Here is a 20,367-nt window from a genome sequence, read left to right on the forward strand (position 1 = left end):
CCTGGGTACCTATGGTACACTGTACAGGGGCTCATAAGGTGACCCAGTATCCAATTGGTAATGTACCTAATGTACATTGTAGTGAATTTAGAGAGAGAACAGCACAGCTGGGCTGTGGGTCTGATAAGCAGGCCCACAGCCACATTAAGTCAAAAACCAGTAAAGCAAAAAGTGGGGTGACCATAGGAAAGCAGACCCTACTCTCCTACAGTGATGGCTTTCCTTAAATTTAGAGGAATGCTTATAGCATCCTCATCGGTTTCTTGGAAACCTGTGATGTTAAAAAGCTAGTACGGCGTTGTAGCTTGTATCTCCAATGGCCCCGAGATTATCTTAGTTGGCCATTTTGTTGACGGAAAGTTTGCAGAGCAAACTTCAAGGAAACAAAGATAAGGTGCACAATATTTTGGAACAATTTTGAACAAACCAAAAAGCTAATACATAGAATTTTCGTCTTACTGCGCTATGGCGGATATTATCCTTTTACCCACTGAAGAAGTCTATTGTAGTATTTACCGGAAAAAGGGGTCTATGAGAAATGCAAGACTGAGTTACTTTAGTATCTAGCGTTAAATTAGTGCCTTACCAAACTGTTGGGTGCAATGTAGTGTAGTTCCTATATTCCCAATAGGCTCTGCACATTGGAATAATTTACACTATAGATTTAACATAGGACTGAGGTCAGTATGTCTCTATCGAGTATATTAATCTTAATTGTGTGTGCCGACTTACTCAGAGGTCACTGGAAACTTTCTCGAATAAACAAGAAGGGATTCGTTTCTGACAACCGCATAAACATGACAACTTTGTTTCCCTAGGACTGGAACAAATATCTTTAGAGTTGTGGAAACAATAAATAACTATTTTACTCAGTCAATCATGCATGTTTCGTTTCTACAGAGTTGCAGAGAAATAGTGAGACAGGTGTTTTCAATAAAAGGATTTATTGAACAGTCTTCTTTCTCATGCAAGAGAGGTGAACTGCTACAATCGTTAGACAGAATGCAAAGTATAATGCGTACAGCGAGAACAGTAGTATAAAATAATACTGTAATAGCATTGTCTGTTGCTATGACATGTAAAAATACATGCATAACTAACACAGGCTAAAAATACTCTACTGGTGCTTCTAAAATACGCATACCCCAATGTACCTAACCTAGGTCTAGTACTAGGGAAGAAGTAGGTGCTGCATAGCATAAGTTTTAGTTCTGCCAAGAATTGCCAAAGGTTTCACTAGGTTCTAATCCGCTCCATACCTTAGATTGAAAGAGGTTGGTATTTCTGTCTTGGGACTCGATTTCCCAACACCCCACAAGGGAAGTCAGAAACACAAGCTGGGTTCTCAGCAGGAGGATGTCAGCTTCTTTGTCAGTGCGTCAGCTGGAGAGTAGGCTTCCTTCGGGACTTGCTGTAGCGAGCTGCGCCGGGCAAGTAGGTAGTCGAACTGCACTGAACACACTGTGCTTTGCCATAGCAAGTGAAGGTATATTTATACCTTGAAGGTGTTTAGGAATGCCAGCTTTGACGTAAAGTCGGGCATATGAACGTCAAGGATGAACCCCTAAGGAATAGTTGTTCATGCATAATAAATGAGTTCTAGGAGAAATCAATATCCAAGCAGGGGGAAGTCCCTTACAGCTTAAGAGCCTGGTTTTCCTAGAACTCGTTGTGACGTAGATGAACGGATGTAAGTAGCCATGCCTGTATTTGGGTAGCATGGGCTATGCCTAAATTAGGACTGGATTTCTATGCCAATATAAGGGCAACGCAAATTTTACCTATATAAGGGCATGAATTAGCAAAATTCATTCGGAATCTAAAAAGCCATACAACAGATTAATTTAATGGATAAGATCGACAGGAGTTTGGCAAGGTCTGTCAGGTCTGGTTGCGGATTGAAGTTGCCATAAATGGTGGTCCGTATCATTTTGTGGTAGTGTCTTAGGGCAGATTTGAAAATGGTCCTGTCTGCATTTTCCTGGCTCATTCTCCATTTGCGCTCCAGTTGTTTTCAGTGGCGTTTTATCAGTCTGAGTTCCTCTGTGTACCAGCTGGCCTGGGGGTCGTCATCTTGTTGTTTTGCTGTGTTTGAGGGGGGAGGGCAGGAGTCGACGCAGAAGGTGATCAAGTTGTTAAAATTCTTGATGGCTTTGGGGAGGCTTTTAATGTGTTCAGGTTGGTGGGTGTGGAGAGGGGTGTTACAGCCCTTGCCAGTGATGCTGTTCCAGTTTCGGCAGGCTGTTCTTGGTGTGGTGGGGAACGGGATGGAATGCTGCTCTTGATGAGGGCATTGTCTGTCCAGGGGACTGGTGTGGGCTTGTCGACTCAGATGTTGTAAAAGGTGGTGAATATAGGATCTAGGAGGTGTCCGGTTACGTGGGTAGATCCTGTTACTCTTTGGGTGAGGCTCAGACTTTCTAGGTCTTCGATGAGTGCTTTTGAGTTGAGGGTCTGTGTGGTCTTCCAGGTAGAAGTTCAGGTCTTCAAGTAGGCTGTAATTGCTATCATTGAAGGTGAGTGGTGCAATGAAATCCCTGATGGTGTCAGTGAGGTTGGTGCGCTGTCCAGGTGGTCTGTAGATGAGAGCCATTTAGGGTGAACTTGGCTGTAACATGGAATTGTCCATGTTGGACGGTGACTTGTCCATGGATGTGGTGCAGCTGGTGGTGGTCTTCTGGATGATGGTGATTCTGCCTTTGGGCTTGTGAAATCTGTTTTGCCTGGCAAACGTGTAGCTGGGGCAATGACTGTGGCATTGTCAGGTGCCGATGCAGGGTTCAGCCGGGTTTCCATGAGAAAAAGTTGGTCCAGTGCATTGTTATGCAGCATGTCCCAGATCTCTGTGCTATGCTTGGTGAGTGAGTGGGTGTTGAGTAGCAAGCATGCATGCGAGTGTGGAGTGTTGTTTGGATGGTTGCAGGACTTTGTGAGTGTGGTGTTGGATACTGTTGGTGTGGATGCAGCGAGTGATGTGCATGAAAATGTGCAGGAAGCGCAGGAGAATGCTCCACTGGTGTTCTGAGGTGCGGGCAGGCAGCAGCTTGTGGAAAAACGGCCAGGGTTGAGGATGCAGAGGGTCGCAGTATGATAGCAGCAGGAGAGAGGAGGACCAGGGTTTCTGGCTCTTGGTACAGTCCAGGCAGGGACAGGCACAGATAAGCTTGTCTTTGGTGCACCAGAAGCGTGCTGGCTGGGCGTGCAAGCTGTGGCACCCATTAGATAGGTCCTGGGAGGGGGGTGAGAAGTAATTTCACTTCCTGTGCTGATAGAAGATGGCAAATCCATTAATGTCACTTCATTACTACATATGTGTACTCAGACAGAACAACTAATTCAGTTTAGGTAGTGGGCCTGTGGGTTAATGGATTTTTTAGCCTATTTTCCTAAACACGTAGTTCTAGGGACTCCAACTAATTGAGTGGTTTGATACATTTTGTTCTCATGTCTGTGGCTGATACTGGTTCACTAATATTGAAATAAAGTACCTTAAAGCAGACCTCCATCTTTGAGACCTTAACTAACATTGGAGCCAACTGGTTTGATCCTGTCAGTTGGCCCCTAGAACAACTTTGACTATTAAGCTCATGTTTGGGTAAAACTAGCACATAGCAAGTAAACACTGCAGATCTGTTTTGCGTGTGGTGTAGGTTTAACTTCTATAATCACCTACCTGTTAATAAAGTCCTATTCATTTCAAGTTCATACCACTCCCAGGATATAGAGTTTGAGTTTTAGTCAGTGTCATGTTTTGTACACGTCTTAAGTCACTACCACACCTGTGAATACGCTATGAATGTTCTCCTTTTCTAATCTTAGAGCAGTGGTTCTTTCCTTTTGACTCCTGGGGACCCCATTAAAACACAACTGGAAGCCAATGGACCCCAAGCCTTTAAAAAACAGAATTGTTTAATATAAAAGCAATATTACTGTTGAATAAAGCACAAAGGGGGGAACAATACTACAACATAGTACATGAGACTAGAACGTACGAAAATGTATCTAAGAGTCTTCAAAGATCTAAGACATCACAATCTGTGCTCCTAACATGAATACTACCACCTATGAAGAGATACCTGTACGAAATGTAACCATGACCAATTGAATGTATGTTACTATGTGAACAGTATTCCTTCCTGTCAATAAAGTTTAAAAAAAAAAACAGAATTGTTGCAATTTGTACCGCAACAATACAACAAAAATACACAAACAAGTGCACACATAGGAACTCAATAGATCTACTTTCCTCTGCAGCTGTATGTTTAAATATGGGAGCTACTAGCCACTGGTGTAAGACCTACATCACATTCACTAGTCAATAGGCATTCATGTGAAAATACAGCTCTTAGCAGAGATGGAGGGGCAGAAGTAGTAACTACACTGACTTTGGCCACAGCCAGACATAGGGAAGTGATTGAGCATGGTTGGTCTGGCCAGCACTGGGGACCATGCAGGGTCATTCTTTAGTTTGTAGAGCGCACGGCTACTCAGAGTGTCCTGGCGATAATGCTATTAGGGAACCCCAACAAATGAAGGAAACTCCTAGTAAACAGAAGAAAAGATGCAAGTTTGCAGCTTCCTTCGAAAAACCTCTGAGGGAAGCATCTGGAGGTCCAAAGGAAGCTGATTCCAAGAACGAGAATGCTTTATCTCCCCTCCTCGTACTCTCGATGCAAGGCACTACCACCAAGGCTGCTGATGTCGAAGCTCTGGCAGTACAGTAAGGGGGGGAACATGTTGGCAAGATAATCCTTGGCTGGCTTGGAACAATGTACGGTGCTCAAAGGACAGCCAGTGCAGAGATTTTAAAAAGTTAAATTGAAAACCATCTAAGACGTCTCAGTATGAGCCGGGCAGCAGCATTTTGCACAACCTGGAGATGCCAAGCAGAGCCTCGGAAACCGCCTAAGTAAAGAGTAATAGCATAGTCCAGCCAAGATGTGATCAACCATGGCTCACCTGTCCTCCTACAGTCAATAGGAAGGAGATATCAACATTTCTTCAGGGTGTTAAGCAACCCAAAACATGTGCCAATCACATCTGAAATCTGCGATGACAAAGACTGACAAAGGCAATGATAGCATAAAATCCAGAAAACCAGGTGATGATTATACCAGAGTACCTGCTGCCTACTGGGAAGTGGCACTCTGGCGTTGAAAGTACTTCAGTTCTGTTAAATATTGCCGGCATGCCCCCTTTCCAATACAAGATGTGTATGTGCTTGACATCTTTTAAGTGCCTAGCTAAAGTGCCTGTAAAGCAGTGAATGGGTGAATGTGTATACTAAAAGGGTTTTTTGGGCAGTCTATCTGTGTGAACAGGCATAGATTACGTACTGCTTAGAACTCTGGCTCTCTGAGTGTGCAGATGAGTATAATTGTCTAGAGAATTATAAGCAATTCAAAATTGTTTTTAGCCATAAGCTGATAGCTAGTTGGAGCATGCTTGAATGAGAACAGCACTGAGAGGAAGGGGTCCCAGCGAGAGTGAAACAACGAATATACAAGTTAGAAAAAAATCCAAAAACACAATAAATGAATCCGCATTGTTTTATTCACAATGGGGATAGATATATTAAATATAATACCAATTCAATTACACAATATAGTAGGTTATACAGTGCCCCTGGGGGAGGGAGGGAGTGATTAGGTGAGGCGTGAGGTTGATCAACGTGGTGCTGTTGGACAACAGCACCTCGTTTGTCAACCTCACGCCAATATTGTCACATTAACTGTATTTGTGAAGTATGACACCTGTTTATTTTCATATCGAAGCAATGGTCCTTGTATATTGTGTATGACAACTTACTTACCAATACATTCTCGCTAATTGGTTGATTTTACTGTCACAATTCCCTTCGATCACACCATCCTCACCTAATCACTCCTCCCTCCCCCAGGGGCACTGTATAACCTACTATATTGTGTAATTGAATTGGTATTATATTTAATATATCTATCCCCATTGTGAATAAAACAATGCGGATTCATTTATTGTGTTTTTTGTTTTTTTTCTAACTTGTATATTCGTTGTTTCACTCTCGCTGGGACCCCTTCCTCTCAGTACTTCTAGAACCCAGGTCCCAGTGACTATGTTTGGGTAAACCCCCCTTTATACACTGAATGAGAACAGCGACTGTGCTCCATCTTGAACTAGCAATAAGCTAGGCAATAAGAGTACAAACATTTTTTTAATGGTTATGTTTTTGTTTAACACATCTTTATTGGTTTTATTAATACATGCATCAGGTACCTGTGGGAGGTAATACAGTAATTCAGATTCTAACTAGGCAGACCCTACCTGGATTTCATAAATAGCTAAACAAATTTCAAAAAAGGCACTTTTGTAAAGATCCAGCAATTTTTAGGTCGAATCCTACCGCACAGGTGTCAGGTGGGTAAAGACGTCTTGGGGACATTCTGAAAGGAATTTATTCCGCCCATTGTTTATAATTGGTTTTGTGATTTGTAGTTCATATTAGCTTGTTTTCTATTTGCTAGCTTTATTTGTTTTAGCCTATCCATGTAGTCTTTGTCCCTCCTGTGGACCTTAGCCTGTTTACTGCCTTTTTGACTTTCTCCTTGTATTCTTCCAGTGCTTGCTTTCTATAAACCGGCCTTTACATTTTCTTCTTATCTTGTCATATCTGCTGCACGTTCAAAGACGGAGGTCTAATGTCTGGCTCTGTCTTTCGAGAGAGCTTGCTGTTTACTTTTCTTTCTCTGACTTCACAGTGGAATGATTTATATGACAATATGGGGTGTGAAAGGAAAGGCTTTTTTTCTAGCTCACAACAAAATTAAAACGTCTGTAAATTGACTATGCAAATATTTTTGAATATATCATAATTAGGAAAGCACAAATTAAGTACATTCCTGTGTAATTCTAAAGCGAGGGGAAACACATACTTTAACATGATCAGAACAAATCAATACACTAGGTGGTGCTATTTCTGTACATTATTGTTTATGCCCTGTATGATTTCATCTTTAAAACTTTGTTTTTACAAATATAATGGTAATTTCAATTGAAACGGGTTTCTGTCTAATAGCTCTTCATGCCACTCCACTCTGACACTCCACACCACCCTAAGACACTCCACTCTGACACTTTATTCCACTCTACGCTACGTCACTCCATTCTAAGCTACTCTACGCCACTCCACTGTATGCCACTCCGCTATCTGCAGCACAACACTTTACTCCATTCTGCCGCTTAATTTCACTCTACACCACTCTGTGACACTCCACGACACTCTATGCCATGCTGTGCCACTCCACTATGACACTTACCTCCACTCTACACCAACCATGACCCTCCACTTTACCCCACTTTATGCACCTTCACTCTACAACACTCTACACCCCTCCACTGAATATCACACAACACTTTACTCCACTTTACGCCACTCCACTGTATTCCCACCTATCCACGACATGCTACGTCTCTCTACTATATGATACTTTACTCAATTATATTCTACTTTACGCCCCTCTGCTCCACTATATGACTCCACTCTTCAATACTCCACTATATGCCACAGTATGTATGACACTCTATGCTCCACCACTTTACACCCCAATCTATAACACTCTGCTCCACTCTTTGCCACTCCACGCAACTACCACTATGCCACGCCACACAACACCACTCTACTGCACTCTATACCACTCCACGACCCTCCACTCCCCTCCCCTCTACTCTATCCTGTTCTACTCCCCTCAACGCCTCTCCTCCATTCCACCCTCTGCCCCTCCACTCCATACCACTTTACTCTGCACCACTCTACACTACTCTGCGATACTCCACTTCACTCTGAAACTACACTCTATGCCACGCCTCTCTACGAGGCACTATTCCACTCTCCTCACCCCATTGCCCTCCCACTCCAGAGTCTCCAGTGTACTCATCTCTCCATTCGCCCTGAGGTGCCCTGTGCACCTTTTGGAACTGTGGCTGCTGATGCCAGAGAGCTTAGGGTTTTCAATTCAAATTTCGATATGCGCTCTCTGGCGTCAGACACCCTCCAGTTCTGAGGCGCGGTGCTGCTGGACACTGCGAGGTCAAAGGCAAAAAGAAGGATGGATTCAACCCAGATTTGTGATTGGGTGCGAGTATCGGAAATGTTTAAGTGCAAGTCCATCTCCTAGTGTAGTGTACACTGCAAGGTCAAGCAGTGACTCCTTAGAGTCTCCTCTAGTGACAAACCAAAGACCGAGCGGTATTTTTGTGACAAGTTAATGTTCTGCCATGCCACAAAAATACCACAAATTGCTATCCCAGGCCTCAAAATCCTTGGAGGGTCTGATTAGTGGTAAATGATTGAAATAGCCACATTTCTCAAGAGTTATGTGAAATATGCCTGCTGGTGTTGCACACTAAAATTGAACCCAGGGGCATATATGACACACAACCGTTAGTGGGATACCAGTAGGGCATTCGTTTGAGGAGAAAATGTCTCCTTAGCACGATGTTTCTCTTCCTTTTGGACAGTTTCTGCTCTTACCTGGGTGTAGCTGGAGAAAATCGTTTGAAATGTCAACCCAGAAATTGTGCAAATTAGCAAAATTCACAATTTTGCAAGATTTCAAAAACGTAACAAAATGTTTACCTTGCTCTAATTCTCATCTGCTTATAGCACTCTAGTCTTTGATGAGACCAGCGGTGTAACCCTTAAATGGCGGGGTTAGAATTTGCTATGGCTTGGCACAAACCTGTGAAACCGAGCTCACTTTCCAGATTTCACCTGTCTCTGAAACAGTAACATTGGTTCATTTGTCCATTTTTGTGTTTTTCGTTTTTTATTCTGTGGTGTCTAATCCTGCAGTTTTATTTGCATCTTGAATTGTCTATTAATGGTTGTATATACATTCATGCAAAAAAATACTTGTCACACCAAGCCTCTGGCATTCACACTTCTCTTTTCTGCCTCTTGCCTGCAGGTCAGGGTGGGTGTCCGTTGTGCAGGTGTAAATTTTGCGGATATGTTAGCTTGCCAGGGGCTGTACCAGGAGCAGTTCGACCTTCCCTTCACTCCCGGTGAGTACAACCCCGGTTCCTCGTACCCTTGAACATTTGAAAATGTACGTTTACTGAATTCTCTTGGCTAAGCAACATCTTTAAAATGCATGATACCCGCCTTGTTCATGCAGTGCCGTATTATTTTTTTAAGTATCTTGTGCTGTGTCTTGAACTTGTATATTTTATTAGTGTCACAGCTCATGTTTTGAAAATTGTTTGCCCTCACATAGTTTTCTTACAACAGGTTAGTATTTGTAAAAAAATAACAACTTTGTTATGTTGAGTTATATTTATTTATATAGCGCACCATCTACAGTTGTTTTTGCCTGGCAGTGTCCATTTGGTATGGCACTTTATTGCTTAGATTTCGAGCACTGGAGTCTTGTGTTGTAGTAAAGGAGGCAGGGTGAGGAAATCTGATGTTTTGTTGTTCATTTGCTGTGTTCTGGGTTTGTACAGTGTGACTGGAAGCTTAGCTAAGCTGCAGACATACTAACTGGATTATTTGGCTTTGCACATGGTACTGAAGGGTTGTGTGTGTGTGAATTAACTGAAGGTACTATTTGGTGCACTGATAACAACCTGCTGTATTATGTGACTTTTGTTTAGGCCTCTATTGTTCTATGGAGATTGTACAGATGAATGCTGCTTGTCTATCACACTGATATATATCCACCTAAGTGCCTTATCTGTACCACACTGGGTGTGTTTAAGGTGTTCTTTGTTACATATTGTGTTGGAAATATGTGTGTGTGTGTGTATATGTTTATATATATATGTATGTGTGCACATGGTTTTTTAATGGTTAGTGTTGTTGCTGCCATCCTGACACCTAACTGTATGCAAAAACAACAATTGATGGACAGAGTGCAGAACAATGTCAAACATTCACAACGCAGTACAGAGATCTGGGCCTAAATCCATCGTTTTTTTGCTCACCATGCCATTCCAGTTTGAACCCAGCCATATGCAAATCAGTCTTGACCCTGTACCCCATGGGAACAGTCCAGCCCGAACTGCCAGGCCAGGTCCTACCTGGACTGGAAATAAGCATCCTAGGACCGGTTCGGGGTTTCACCCCTCTTCAGCCAGGGTAGCTTGACTCCAGTGGCACGGAGAGCAAGGGACCCATGTCTGGGTATACCTGTCCCACTCGGGGTGACAAATGCAAAAACAACAATTGATGGACAGAATGCAGAACGATGTCTTACATTCACCTCAGTACAGAGAACTGGGCCTAAATCCATTGTTTTTTTGCTCTCCATGCCATTCCAGTTTGAACCCAGCCATATGCAGATCAGTCTTGACCCTGTACCCCATAGGAACAGTCCAGCCCGAACTGCCAGGCCAGGTCCTACCTGGACTGGAAATAAGCATCCTAGGACTGGTTTCGGGGTTTCTCCCCTCTTCAGTCAGGATAGCTTGACTCCAGTGGCATGGAGAGCACAGGACCCACATCTGGGCATACCCGTCCCACTGTATGGCATGTCTCTATGCAGAATTTCACTTCCTGGATGAACAATAACCATCTGAAACGGAACTCAGACACAACTATGATATTGGTTTAGTGTGGAAAAAACTCCCATCTGGTCAGATTTGAAAAAACAAAATACTTTTTGATTGTTTTATTGCAAGAATCATATAATCAACTGCCAGGAGGCATGAATTTGTTCCATTTCGTACATATATAAAACATCCAATCTCCATACATTACAGTAGATGTAACAGTTCTTTGACTAGTAACCTCTTCAGGAGTATAGTGCAGTTGAAATTTCATTGTGGTACGCGTAACAGATAGGACATATGGTTCGTTACAATTATCTGTGGGGATTAAATGTGTAGTTTTTCTGTGCACACCATACCTTCCTGATTTCACAGGGACCTCTCCCTTCATATACGAGCCGTTCCACTCGCATACACCAATCCGTGCCATTACCACGCGACTCGAATAATGGTAACCGATCCAACCCCAATGTCTACCTATATTACGTCGGTCCTCAACCAAACCCACATTGGAAAACAGTTGCTGGTATCTGGTTTCAGTTTCCTCTTTCCAAATACCCAGAACATCCACATTTGCCGTTCAGGGTTTAGTCGCAGGGTAGCTGATAAAATTGAATTAAGCTGATTTGATTTGATTTGATGTTAAAAAAAATCATAAAAGCATATAGAATTAAAAAAAAATATTGCACATTATCGGTGTACGTTTGCAAAGTATTTAAAATGTACACAACCAACCAAACATGTTAAGTGCAAGGTGCACAAAAAGTGCATATGTCATTAAAAAACAAAAATCATTTCACCATCATGAGACCATTCTAGCAATCACATTTTACAACTAACTAGCCACAGAATAGCAGATCGGAAGAGACGGTAACAATTGCAAGAACAAATAGGTGGGGCGACATTTCTTACAATTTAAACCACGTAACATAGGTAATAGAAAATATTTTCTCAGGTCCTTGAAGAAGATACAAAAGGACAAGGTGTGTAAAGTGCTTTGAATACATGAATGATCATATGTGTATTTGGTTAAGTTTTCAGAACAATCATTTGCAATGGGACATATTACCAGGCGGTGAAATATATCAAGTCTGAAGCAAGTCAAGACAAATTTCTGTCCAGTGTTATGAACAGGCTTAAGGATGCAAATCAAAAGTAACCGAAATCAATTGGTTCTTAATGACACTGGATTTTGTTAGTTCAGTAGCCAACCTTGTTTCATCAAACATTGAAGAGAACATATTTTTTAATTCCTTCCTGGAAATAGACTGTAGAGCATAAGGGTGTCAAAAAAAGTTCAGAATGACCCAAATCCAAACAGATCTGTTTAACATAGTTCAACTGTGGTATTTGAAAGGGTACTGACAGTTTAATACAATCGTCGATCGCCTTACAGATTAAGAGTGTCATCACAAGACCAAACTTTATGCCACAGAAGGATTGCAAGGGTTCAAGCTATGTCAACTGTGAATAATGTCCACAGTTCAGAATGACAAACCTGGGAAACTGAGAGTAAAAATGATGTTGATATGCACTTTTATTTTCCCCCCAAAATTATTTATTTTCACATATGTACAGTGAACACAGCTTGACGCCTACAACCACTGGGGGCGGCAGCATTTTAAAAGCATTGTCAGACTAGTGTAACACAGCCATTTAGCCGACATCCCTGAGGCCCAGTGGCGTTTCAGCCCTCCTAATAATTGAGTAGTCAATATCCCATGCCATGTAGTTGTTGTTCGAGTCACTGCTACTATAACTAACTTATCACTTCAACAACCCATATTAATCCCCCTAACTCTTCCCTTCTGTCATTTCAAATGTCCTTATGATGCTACCTGTCCGTCCGTCCGTCCAATCTCTATACGTGTTATAATCTTCCCGCATATGTCAGTGCATAGTCTTCTGCCCCTATAGTTAGCTGGATCAGTCTGGTCCCTCTCTCCGCAATCACACCGTCCCCCCTCTATATTGCGTATCCTTCAAATAGCATCCTGGAGGTCTGCACCCCCGGATTCCAGCCAAATGGCTCCCATATATCTACAGGCCTAGATCTTACTGGCATTAGGTCCCACTAATTTGTTAGCTGATCTCTGCAGTGCGTGGCTGCATGCAACCATCCCGCTATCGTGGGGGGCCGTTGTGCCTTCCTATGCATAGCCACCTGCCGTTTTGCCAGTAGCAGCAGCATCGCTGTTAATTTCCGCTAGCTTTTTGGTGTTTCCAATACAAATCCCATCAATGCTATCAATGGGTTGAGGTGTAATTGTGTCTCAGTTATATCTCCAATGTGCCAGCCTACCTCTTCCCAATAGTGCGTGATAAGCTCGCATGCCCAGGCTAGATGGAGGATCGTTGTCTTCTTGCACCCCACATCTCGCATCAGTCCGTAAACCCATTCGGTCTAGCTGTATCAGTGTTCTGTATACCCTGTTTAAAAACTTGAAGTGTATGAGTCGCAACCTATAATTTTTTGATAGAAGTGCTAGCTGCGAGCAACAAAACTGCCACTGTTTGTCGGTAATAGTGGTACCCATGTCAGCCTCCCACTGCACTTTAGATGTACTCGTAGCGATAGGGGACAAATTCTGTGTGGTACTATATATACGGGTTATCAATTTGCGAGGAGATGCATTCGATAGTACATCTTCCAGTGTTGCCAGAGTGGGGGGCGCCTGCGGAAAGCTATCATATCAGGCTCTACTTGCCGCCCTAAGTTGGTAGTATAACGTTATGTTATGTTATGTTAAGGTAAGCTTATAAAGCGCTCTGTCACCGTGGGTTTCCTGGCGCTGATCTGGTGCTGAGGGGGGCAAGGGAGATTAGCTAGATTGTGGGAAGAGCCATGTTTTTAAAGATTTGCGAAATTGAATGAGTGAATTGGAGGATTTAAGCAGGGGAGGGAGAGAGTTCCAGAATTTAGGGGCCAAATGTGCGAATCTCCGACCTCCGGATCTGCAAAGTTTGATAGAGGGGACAACCAGGAGGTGGAGGCGAGAAGATCTGAGGTTACGTGAAGGGCAATAGGGACTGATAAGGGATTTCAAGAAGGCAGGGCAGGGACCGGTTAAAGATTTGAAGGTGAGGCAGCCGATCTTGAAGGCTACCCTCGAAATGACAGGAAGCCAATGCAATTTGGTGAGGAGAGGTTTAGCGGATTGCCATTTCGGGATCCCGAAGGGCAGTCTCACCGCTTGGTTCTGGACGATCTGTAATCTGAAGAGAAAGGTCTTAGGCAGACCGTGATAGATAGAGTTCGAGAAATCCAGGCGGGAGAGGACAAGAGCCATGATGACTTGAATCAGGGCTTCTGGAGTCAGGAGATAGGCCACCTTCCTGATCCTGCGCAGCTGATACATGCAGGAAGAGACCACCATCCCTATCTGGGGCTTGAGGGATAGCTCGGAGTCAATAGTGACCCCGAGACTCTTCACCGAGGCCACAGGGGTGGGGGGAGGGCCAAGCTCTGCCGGCCAGAAGTGCGGACCCCAGTGAGTAGAGCTCTTGCCCGGGAGAAGGAGCTCCGTCTTCCCGGGGTTCAATTTAAGTTGGTTCTGGCTCATCCACTGGAGAATGTGGGACATGACCGCCTGAAAATTAGAGATAGCAGAAGAAGAGTTGAGAGGAAAGATGAGTTGCAGGTCGTCAGCGTAGTTGAAGACGGTGACGTCCCACTGCCTCAGAGAGAAGAGAAGAGGACGGAGATACAGATTGAAGAGAAGAGGGGATAAGGAGGAGCCCTGGGGGACCCCGCAGAGTGAACGCTCCCTAGGTGCCCTGAAGGTACCCAAGCTGAGTGTCTGAGACCTCCCGGTCAGAAAGGATTCGACCCATGCCAGCGCCAGGCCCTGGATGCCGGCCTGCTCGACACGGTGGAGAAGGATGTTATGGTCCACCGTGTCGAAGGCGGCCGACAGATCTAAAAGTACCAGGGCCTGGGGGGTATCCTTGTCAGCGCCGTCTCTCAGAGCGTCCAACACGGCCAAGATCACTGCCTCCGTGGAGTGGCCGGGTCTGAAACCGGCCTGGTTGGCCTCAAGAAAGTTGGAGCTCTCGATGAACTGTGAGAGACAGGCGGTGACGTGAGCTTCCAGGATTTTAGAGAAATAGGGCAGGAGGGAGATAGGCCTGTAGTTCGCCAGGACTGTGGGGTCGGCTCCGGGCTTCTTCAGTAGAGGCACAAGAACAGCCTCCTTAAAAGAGCTGGGCACCGTGCCAGAAGAGAGAGAAGAATTCAGCAGAGGGAGGATACAGTCAGGTAAAGTAAGGCAGATGTCCCATAGTATGGATGGTGGACAACAGTCGTCCGGTGAGCCAGACTTGACACGAACGGCCAGTGTGGCCAGGGATTCAGGATCAAGAGAGGGGAAGTGTGTGAGGGAGAGAGCATTACGAGGGGGACAAACAGAATCAGCGCCAGGGAAGGTGACCGGGATAGTGTCCTTAATCATAACAATTTTCTTTAAGAAAAACGTGCTGAGCGCATTGCATGATTCCTGCGTAGGAGCCTGGGTCGGGAGCGTCCTGGAGTCAGAAGTAAATTCGTCGAGGACTTTGAAAATCTCCTTCGATTTGCAGGGGACTGATAGGATTCTTTCGGAGTCATATGCTGTTTTGGCCGCAATGATGGCTTTTTTGTATTTATTGCGAGCGGCCACATAAGTGTCTCTGCTTGAAGGACAGTAATCTCTCCTCCACTTGCGTTCCAATTGGCGTAGCTCCAGATGTTGGATTTTTAGTTGGGAGTTGTTATGGCTGGATTTTCTGAGTAGGTGGGATCAGCCCCTAGGGGCCCCTCCAACCCAGCCAGAACGTAATCACATCCCTCCTCAGGACCAACTATCCAGGCACCTGTACCTACCTGAGGATGGGGAACTCGCAATATACAAGCTCATATTATTAAAAACACCACTAAATCTATAGGGATACTAAGAATACTCACTGATTACTAGGGATATCCATACCCTACACCACACTTATATTCACATCAGTTGGTCTCGCGGCCACCCTGACCCAGACCGTTTTACCCTAGGGCAGATATGACACACAATCCGGTGCGTCTACACATGGGCCTGCAGAACCCAATGCTCCCTTTTTCAAACTGTTTGCAATCCTGCAAAACTACACGCTAGTTCAACCCCCTAGCGCTCTCACTTATTCAAGCCACAATCCTGTGGGTATCGGCACTGGTAATCCTCCCCAGTGTTCTCACTAACGCCGTATATCAACGACGACCACATTCCTATGAATACCTATATATATATATAGTGGGAAGTCTCTTCACTAAGGGTCTGCTACTACAATATTAGGAGTTAGCCAATTAATATTATATGTCTCCTATTCTTGGCATCATAGGTCCACTCACTCCCTATTTATGTGATCACCACTTACCTGATTGGGATTACTCATCCATTCATGCAAACACTAAACACCTAGGAGCGTTGTTTACCTGGATTGAACAAGAATACAAGGCAAAGGCCAGTTTTCTACAAACTGGGGGTTGTTTTATTAGTACAATATAAACCTTTACACAGAACTGACAAAGACTATAGGTAGAACACACCGCTGAAAGAGAAAAGATTAAACATAACAGGAACACTCCGCTGAAAGGGAAAGGATTAGTTAGACATCCTAGGGAATAAGAACAAGATTAAGGTGTTGTAAGTGTAACTAATTCAGACTACCTCACCTATTAGAAGGAAGATTTCTCTCTCTGCCTCTGGTGGGATTAGGGCTCTCTCTCTGCCTCTGGTGGGATTAGGGCTCTCTCTCTGCCTCTGGTGGGATTAGGGCTCTCTCTGTCTCTCCCTCCTTCACCACATCACCACGCCTCTGGTTCAGTTGCTCCAGCTGACAGCCTTCTTTGATGCTCTCTGCACTGCTTTCTCTCTCCTCATCTTCAGCAATCGTCTGCCTTCTTTCTCCATTTAAAAACTGCACTCTATTCTGCAGCTCCAGCAGACATCCTCTCTCTCTCTGCAAGCTGTTCTGAGCTCCAAGCTGAACTGAGCTCCCAGCTGTTCTGTGCTCCAAGCTGTTCTGAGCACCACGCTGAACTGCACACCACGCTGGACTGAACTCCAAACTGAACTGACCACCCCTCCTCTCCTGTAGCTCACTAATATGGATTCCTCTCCCCTCATGGAAATTTCCACCGGAGGGCTGTCTCCTACCGAATTCCTGTGCCAGCTCCCAGGCTTCCACGCAACCGCAGTGGCCATCTGCTTGTTACGTCTGGGCCCAAGAGAAAAACACATTTCTCGGATAAGAAGCAGTCCTAACTGGATTTTCCTCTAGCACACAACAGCCTTAACTATAAACATTGCCTTTACCCTGAAAAGCCTCCCAGCTTCATCAAGATGGAGTCCCTCTAGCTCTAGGCCTGTAGGCCTGAAAGGGATGCAGAATACCTACATAAACCATACCAATGTGTCTAATATGTCAAAGCCAATAGGCAATAGACAGGTTAAAGTCAAGAATAAAGGCATATTAAGCAGCTATCCTCTTCTAGGTCTGGAAAAAAGGGCTTAAAAGGGCCAACACAGGCTAAGAATACCTATACTAGATGCGAGCAAGATTAAGGTCTATATCACTGCTAAATAAAGCCAAAAACTCTGCCATTACACTCCACCCATAGATCCTTATCTTGCGAGCATCAATAAACAACAACATCAATCTAAACAAGCATCAACACAATCTATCCAACCCAGGCTAGGAATACCTATCCTAGATGTGAGCAAGACTAAGATCTATATCACTGCTAAATAGAGCCCAAAAACTCTGCCATCCACCCTTAGATCCTTATCTTGCGAACATCTAATAAACAATAACATCCAGATAAACAAACATCAACACAATCTATCAACAAATCAAAAACTAAAAAACTCTCTAAAAAGAATGACAACTTAAGGAAATTCCACCTGAAACTCAATTGTAGGGAATACAAACCTAACAACCAACTGAAAACAAATCAAAGCACCCTTGACTTGAATGCTGAAACATATCTAAGATTGGATCTGATAACGACAGAAACTAACCAAAGCATCCTCAAACTAAATGTGCCTCAACTTCTAGTGATAACTGGTGAAATCTAGTGATGTAGGGACTTATGTGTTGAATGAAAACAGCAAGGGGCCTAAATGGGGCCTACTTCGGACAACTTAAGCCTAAATGAGGCCTACCTACTATAGTCAACTTAAGCTAATGATGACTCATGAAATCTATTGGTGTAGGGGCTTGTTTGTGGGATGAAAAGAACAATGGGCCTAAATGAGGCCTACCTACTATAGTTAACTTAAGCTAATGATGACTCATGAAATCTTATTGGTGTAGGGGCTTATTTGTGGGATGAAAATAACAATGGGCCTAAATGAGGCCTACCTACTGACATTTGTCAATTTAAAGTGAAATCTGAGAAGTAGACATGACAAATTATTTTCAAGGTCTGGGCAAACATTAATACATAATCATACTAAAAGACACACCTCCCAGAACAATCCAAAGTCTAAGGTAACCACCCTTTGATCAATCAAGGTGAAAATGTAAGAGCAGTAAAAAACAACCCCATTTCTACAAGATAGCTGGTGTAACACCAATCCTAAAACAGCCATTTTACATCACACTGTGGAACACATGTGTGCACCACCATTCAACAAAAAAGTCCTTCATTGGCAAAAACTGTTTTGAAGAAAACAGGAAAACTATAATAGGTGACATGTTTTTGCTTTAAAAGTGGGGCCTGCTTGTAATGATTGAAAACATGGGAATGATGCAGGCCAAGGGATTACGTAACCAAATCCTTGTGTTATTCTGTCACAAATAAAACATGTTTGTGTTTTTTTTTTTTTTAAAGTGGGGCCTGCTCGTAGTGATGTCAACAAAAATTTTTGTTTCTTCAGTGTAGGCCACCACCCTGCATCTTCGGTATCCGGACACTTCCTCCGATGCGGCCATCCATCACCCTTCCGGTCTGGTCTGGTCTGGTTCCATCATCCAAAAATAATAAACTAAAATAAAAACATGAAAGTAAAAAACTAAAACAACAAAGGAAGTGGAAGGGGGAGGGGCCACGCACAACCACAACCCAGCAATCCTAGGGACAAGAAAACAAGTATCATTAATCTTGCATGACAAAATTTTCCATTTAAAAAGCACCCCGGGTGCCTTTCATTATTGAAAAGAAAATATCCTAATTAATTAAAAACATTCAAAATTTAATTTTTAAGTTCATTCAGTGGGGCCTAACATACCCTAATCCTCTCTAAGCCAGCCTTCTCCCTTCAGACGCGGGAGCCAGGCTACAGTGTGAAGCAATTTGAATCACTGCCAAATGGTGATCTCACAGCAGGAGCAGGGCACTGCAAGCCTCCCATTTCCCTGGTCAGAGAAGCCCGCCCAGGCCCACTGCAACTAACTAACTCCAAGGGCAAGAGTCTGCAAGAGTCCCTTATCAGCAGGCAATGAAGCCGCCTGCGTCAACAGCCAGGAAGAGCCAGGCCCCCCGCCCTTATATAAACAAGCCGTCCGCGGAAGAAAATTGGATTGTAGCCAATCATAACGAAACAGGGCCCTGTTCGGAGCCTGCAGCGGAAGAAAAAAAAAAACTCGTCTGCACAAACCAGCTGGTCTGCCAAGGTCGACAAACAAATTCCTTGTAAAACTTGTTCCCAGGCCTAATTCCACTAACCAACGAAAGCTAGCATTTAAAAAAAAAAAACAATTCAGTTACAGTGTACTGCTACTTAAAAGCTCCAGTTTCTAAAAAGACTTTTGTCTAACTAATTCAGCTAAAGGCAAGACATTTAAAATATGGGCACTTATTTAGAAAGGGGCAACTCAGTTTTGCACACAAAATTATACATTCTGCATTTGAAAAAAAAAACGAATTAACATGGACCATTGTCAGCTGCTGAAAGAGAAATATTTTTAAAACAACATAATTGTACATTACAATGTAATTTAACATGCAAGCCATTTAAGCCAACCTAATAAAAGGGCCACATTCATACACTAAGAAACAGCCTATTATTTTCTAACTGAGTTGGTGAACTTATTAAGGCTGGTTTTGCTGACACATTTATAAAAAAGGTTGTGTATTACATATGGGAAAATAATAATGTAACATTTAATATTTTTTCAAAGGCACACGGTTGCCTTTCACTAATTAAAAGCACATGTTACCATGCACTGTCGGGCAAGATTTATTATTATCAACCTGTGATCATTGCAACCAGCACATTCATTTCTAGATGGAAAACCCTCAAAGAAATAATTAATGAAAACAGCTCCGTAGCGTGCACTCTAACAGGGCCATCTTTTTAACATTTCACTCATTTTAAAAGAACACAGCTTTCTCCGTAATCCGACTGGTTGATTTATAACCACATCAGTTCCAAGGCAAACCCACACAAATTCGTAGACGCATTTCAAAAAGAATGTGAAATGAACAGAACCCTTTGCAAAGCACAAGATGTTACCTTTCCGTCAAGAAGTTGACAAAGCACATAGGCAGACCAAGGAACCAAAAAAAAAGTCAAAATCAAACCATCAAATAATCCTTAAAATAATCCACTGACTTTCATAGTCAGGTCAAATAACCATGCATGTTGACAGCATGTAAAAAATAAAGACTGCCATCTCAACTCAAGATTTTAACCCTTTGGCAGCTCAAGCACAATCATTCCCCAATGTCCATGGATACATGGGAAAGTCATGAGCACATTTCTTCACGTTTACAGATGACACGTACACATATTTTCAAAACGTTATCCCCAAGCACCCGAGAGAGATCCAGCTCTCTCCTGCCTAACGTAATGATAACATGCCCTGTCCAAGCCATGACCA

The 20,367-nt window shown here is 43.4% G+C and overlaps 1 protein-coding gene across 1 annotated transcript in view; it reads left to right on the forward strand.

Annotated features, from left to right (window-relative positions):
• The window catches only part of LOC147747844 (protein Cryzl2-like), a 183,676-nt gene that overhangs the window by 88,024 nt on the left and 75,285 nt on the right, over positions 1–20,367 (forward strand). Inside the window, exon 3 of the mRNA XM_086956501.1 lies at positions 8,943–9,039. Within this exon, the coding sequence (XP_086812627.1) occupies positions 8,943–9,039 (97 nt within the window). The remainder of the gene's footprint in view (positions 1–8,942; positions 9,040–20,367) is intronic.

This window comes from Lissotriton vulgaris, chromosome 1_1, assembly GCF_964263255.1.
Source record: "Lissotriton vulgaris chromosome 1_1, aLisVul1.2, whole genome shotgun sequence".
Lineage (NCBI taxonomy): Eukaryota > Metazoa > Chordata > Amphibia > Caudata > Salamandridae > Lissotriton > Lissotriton vulgaris.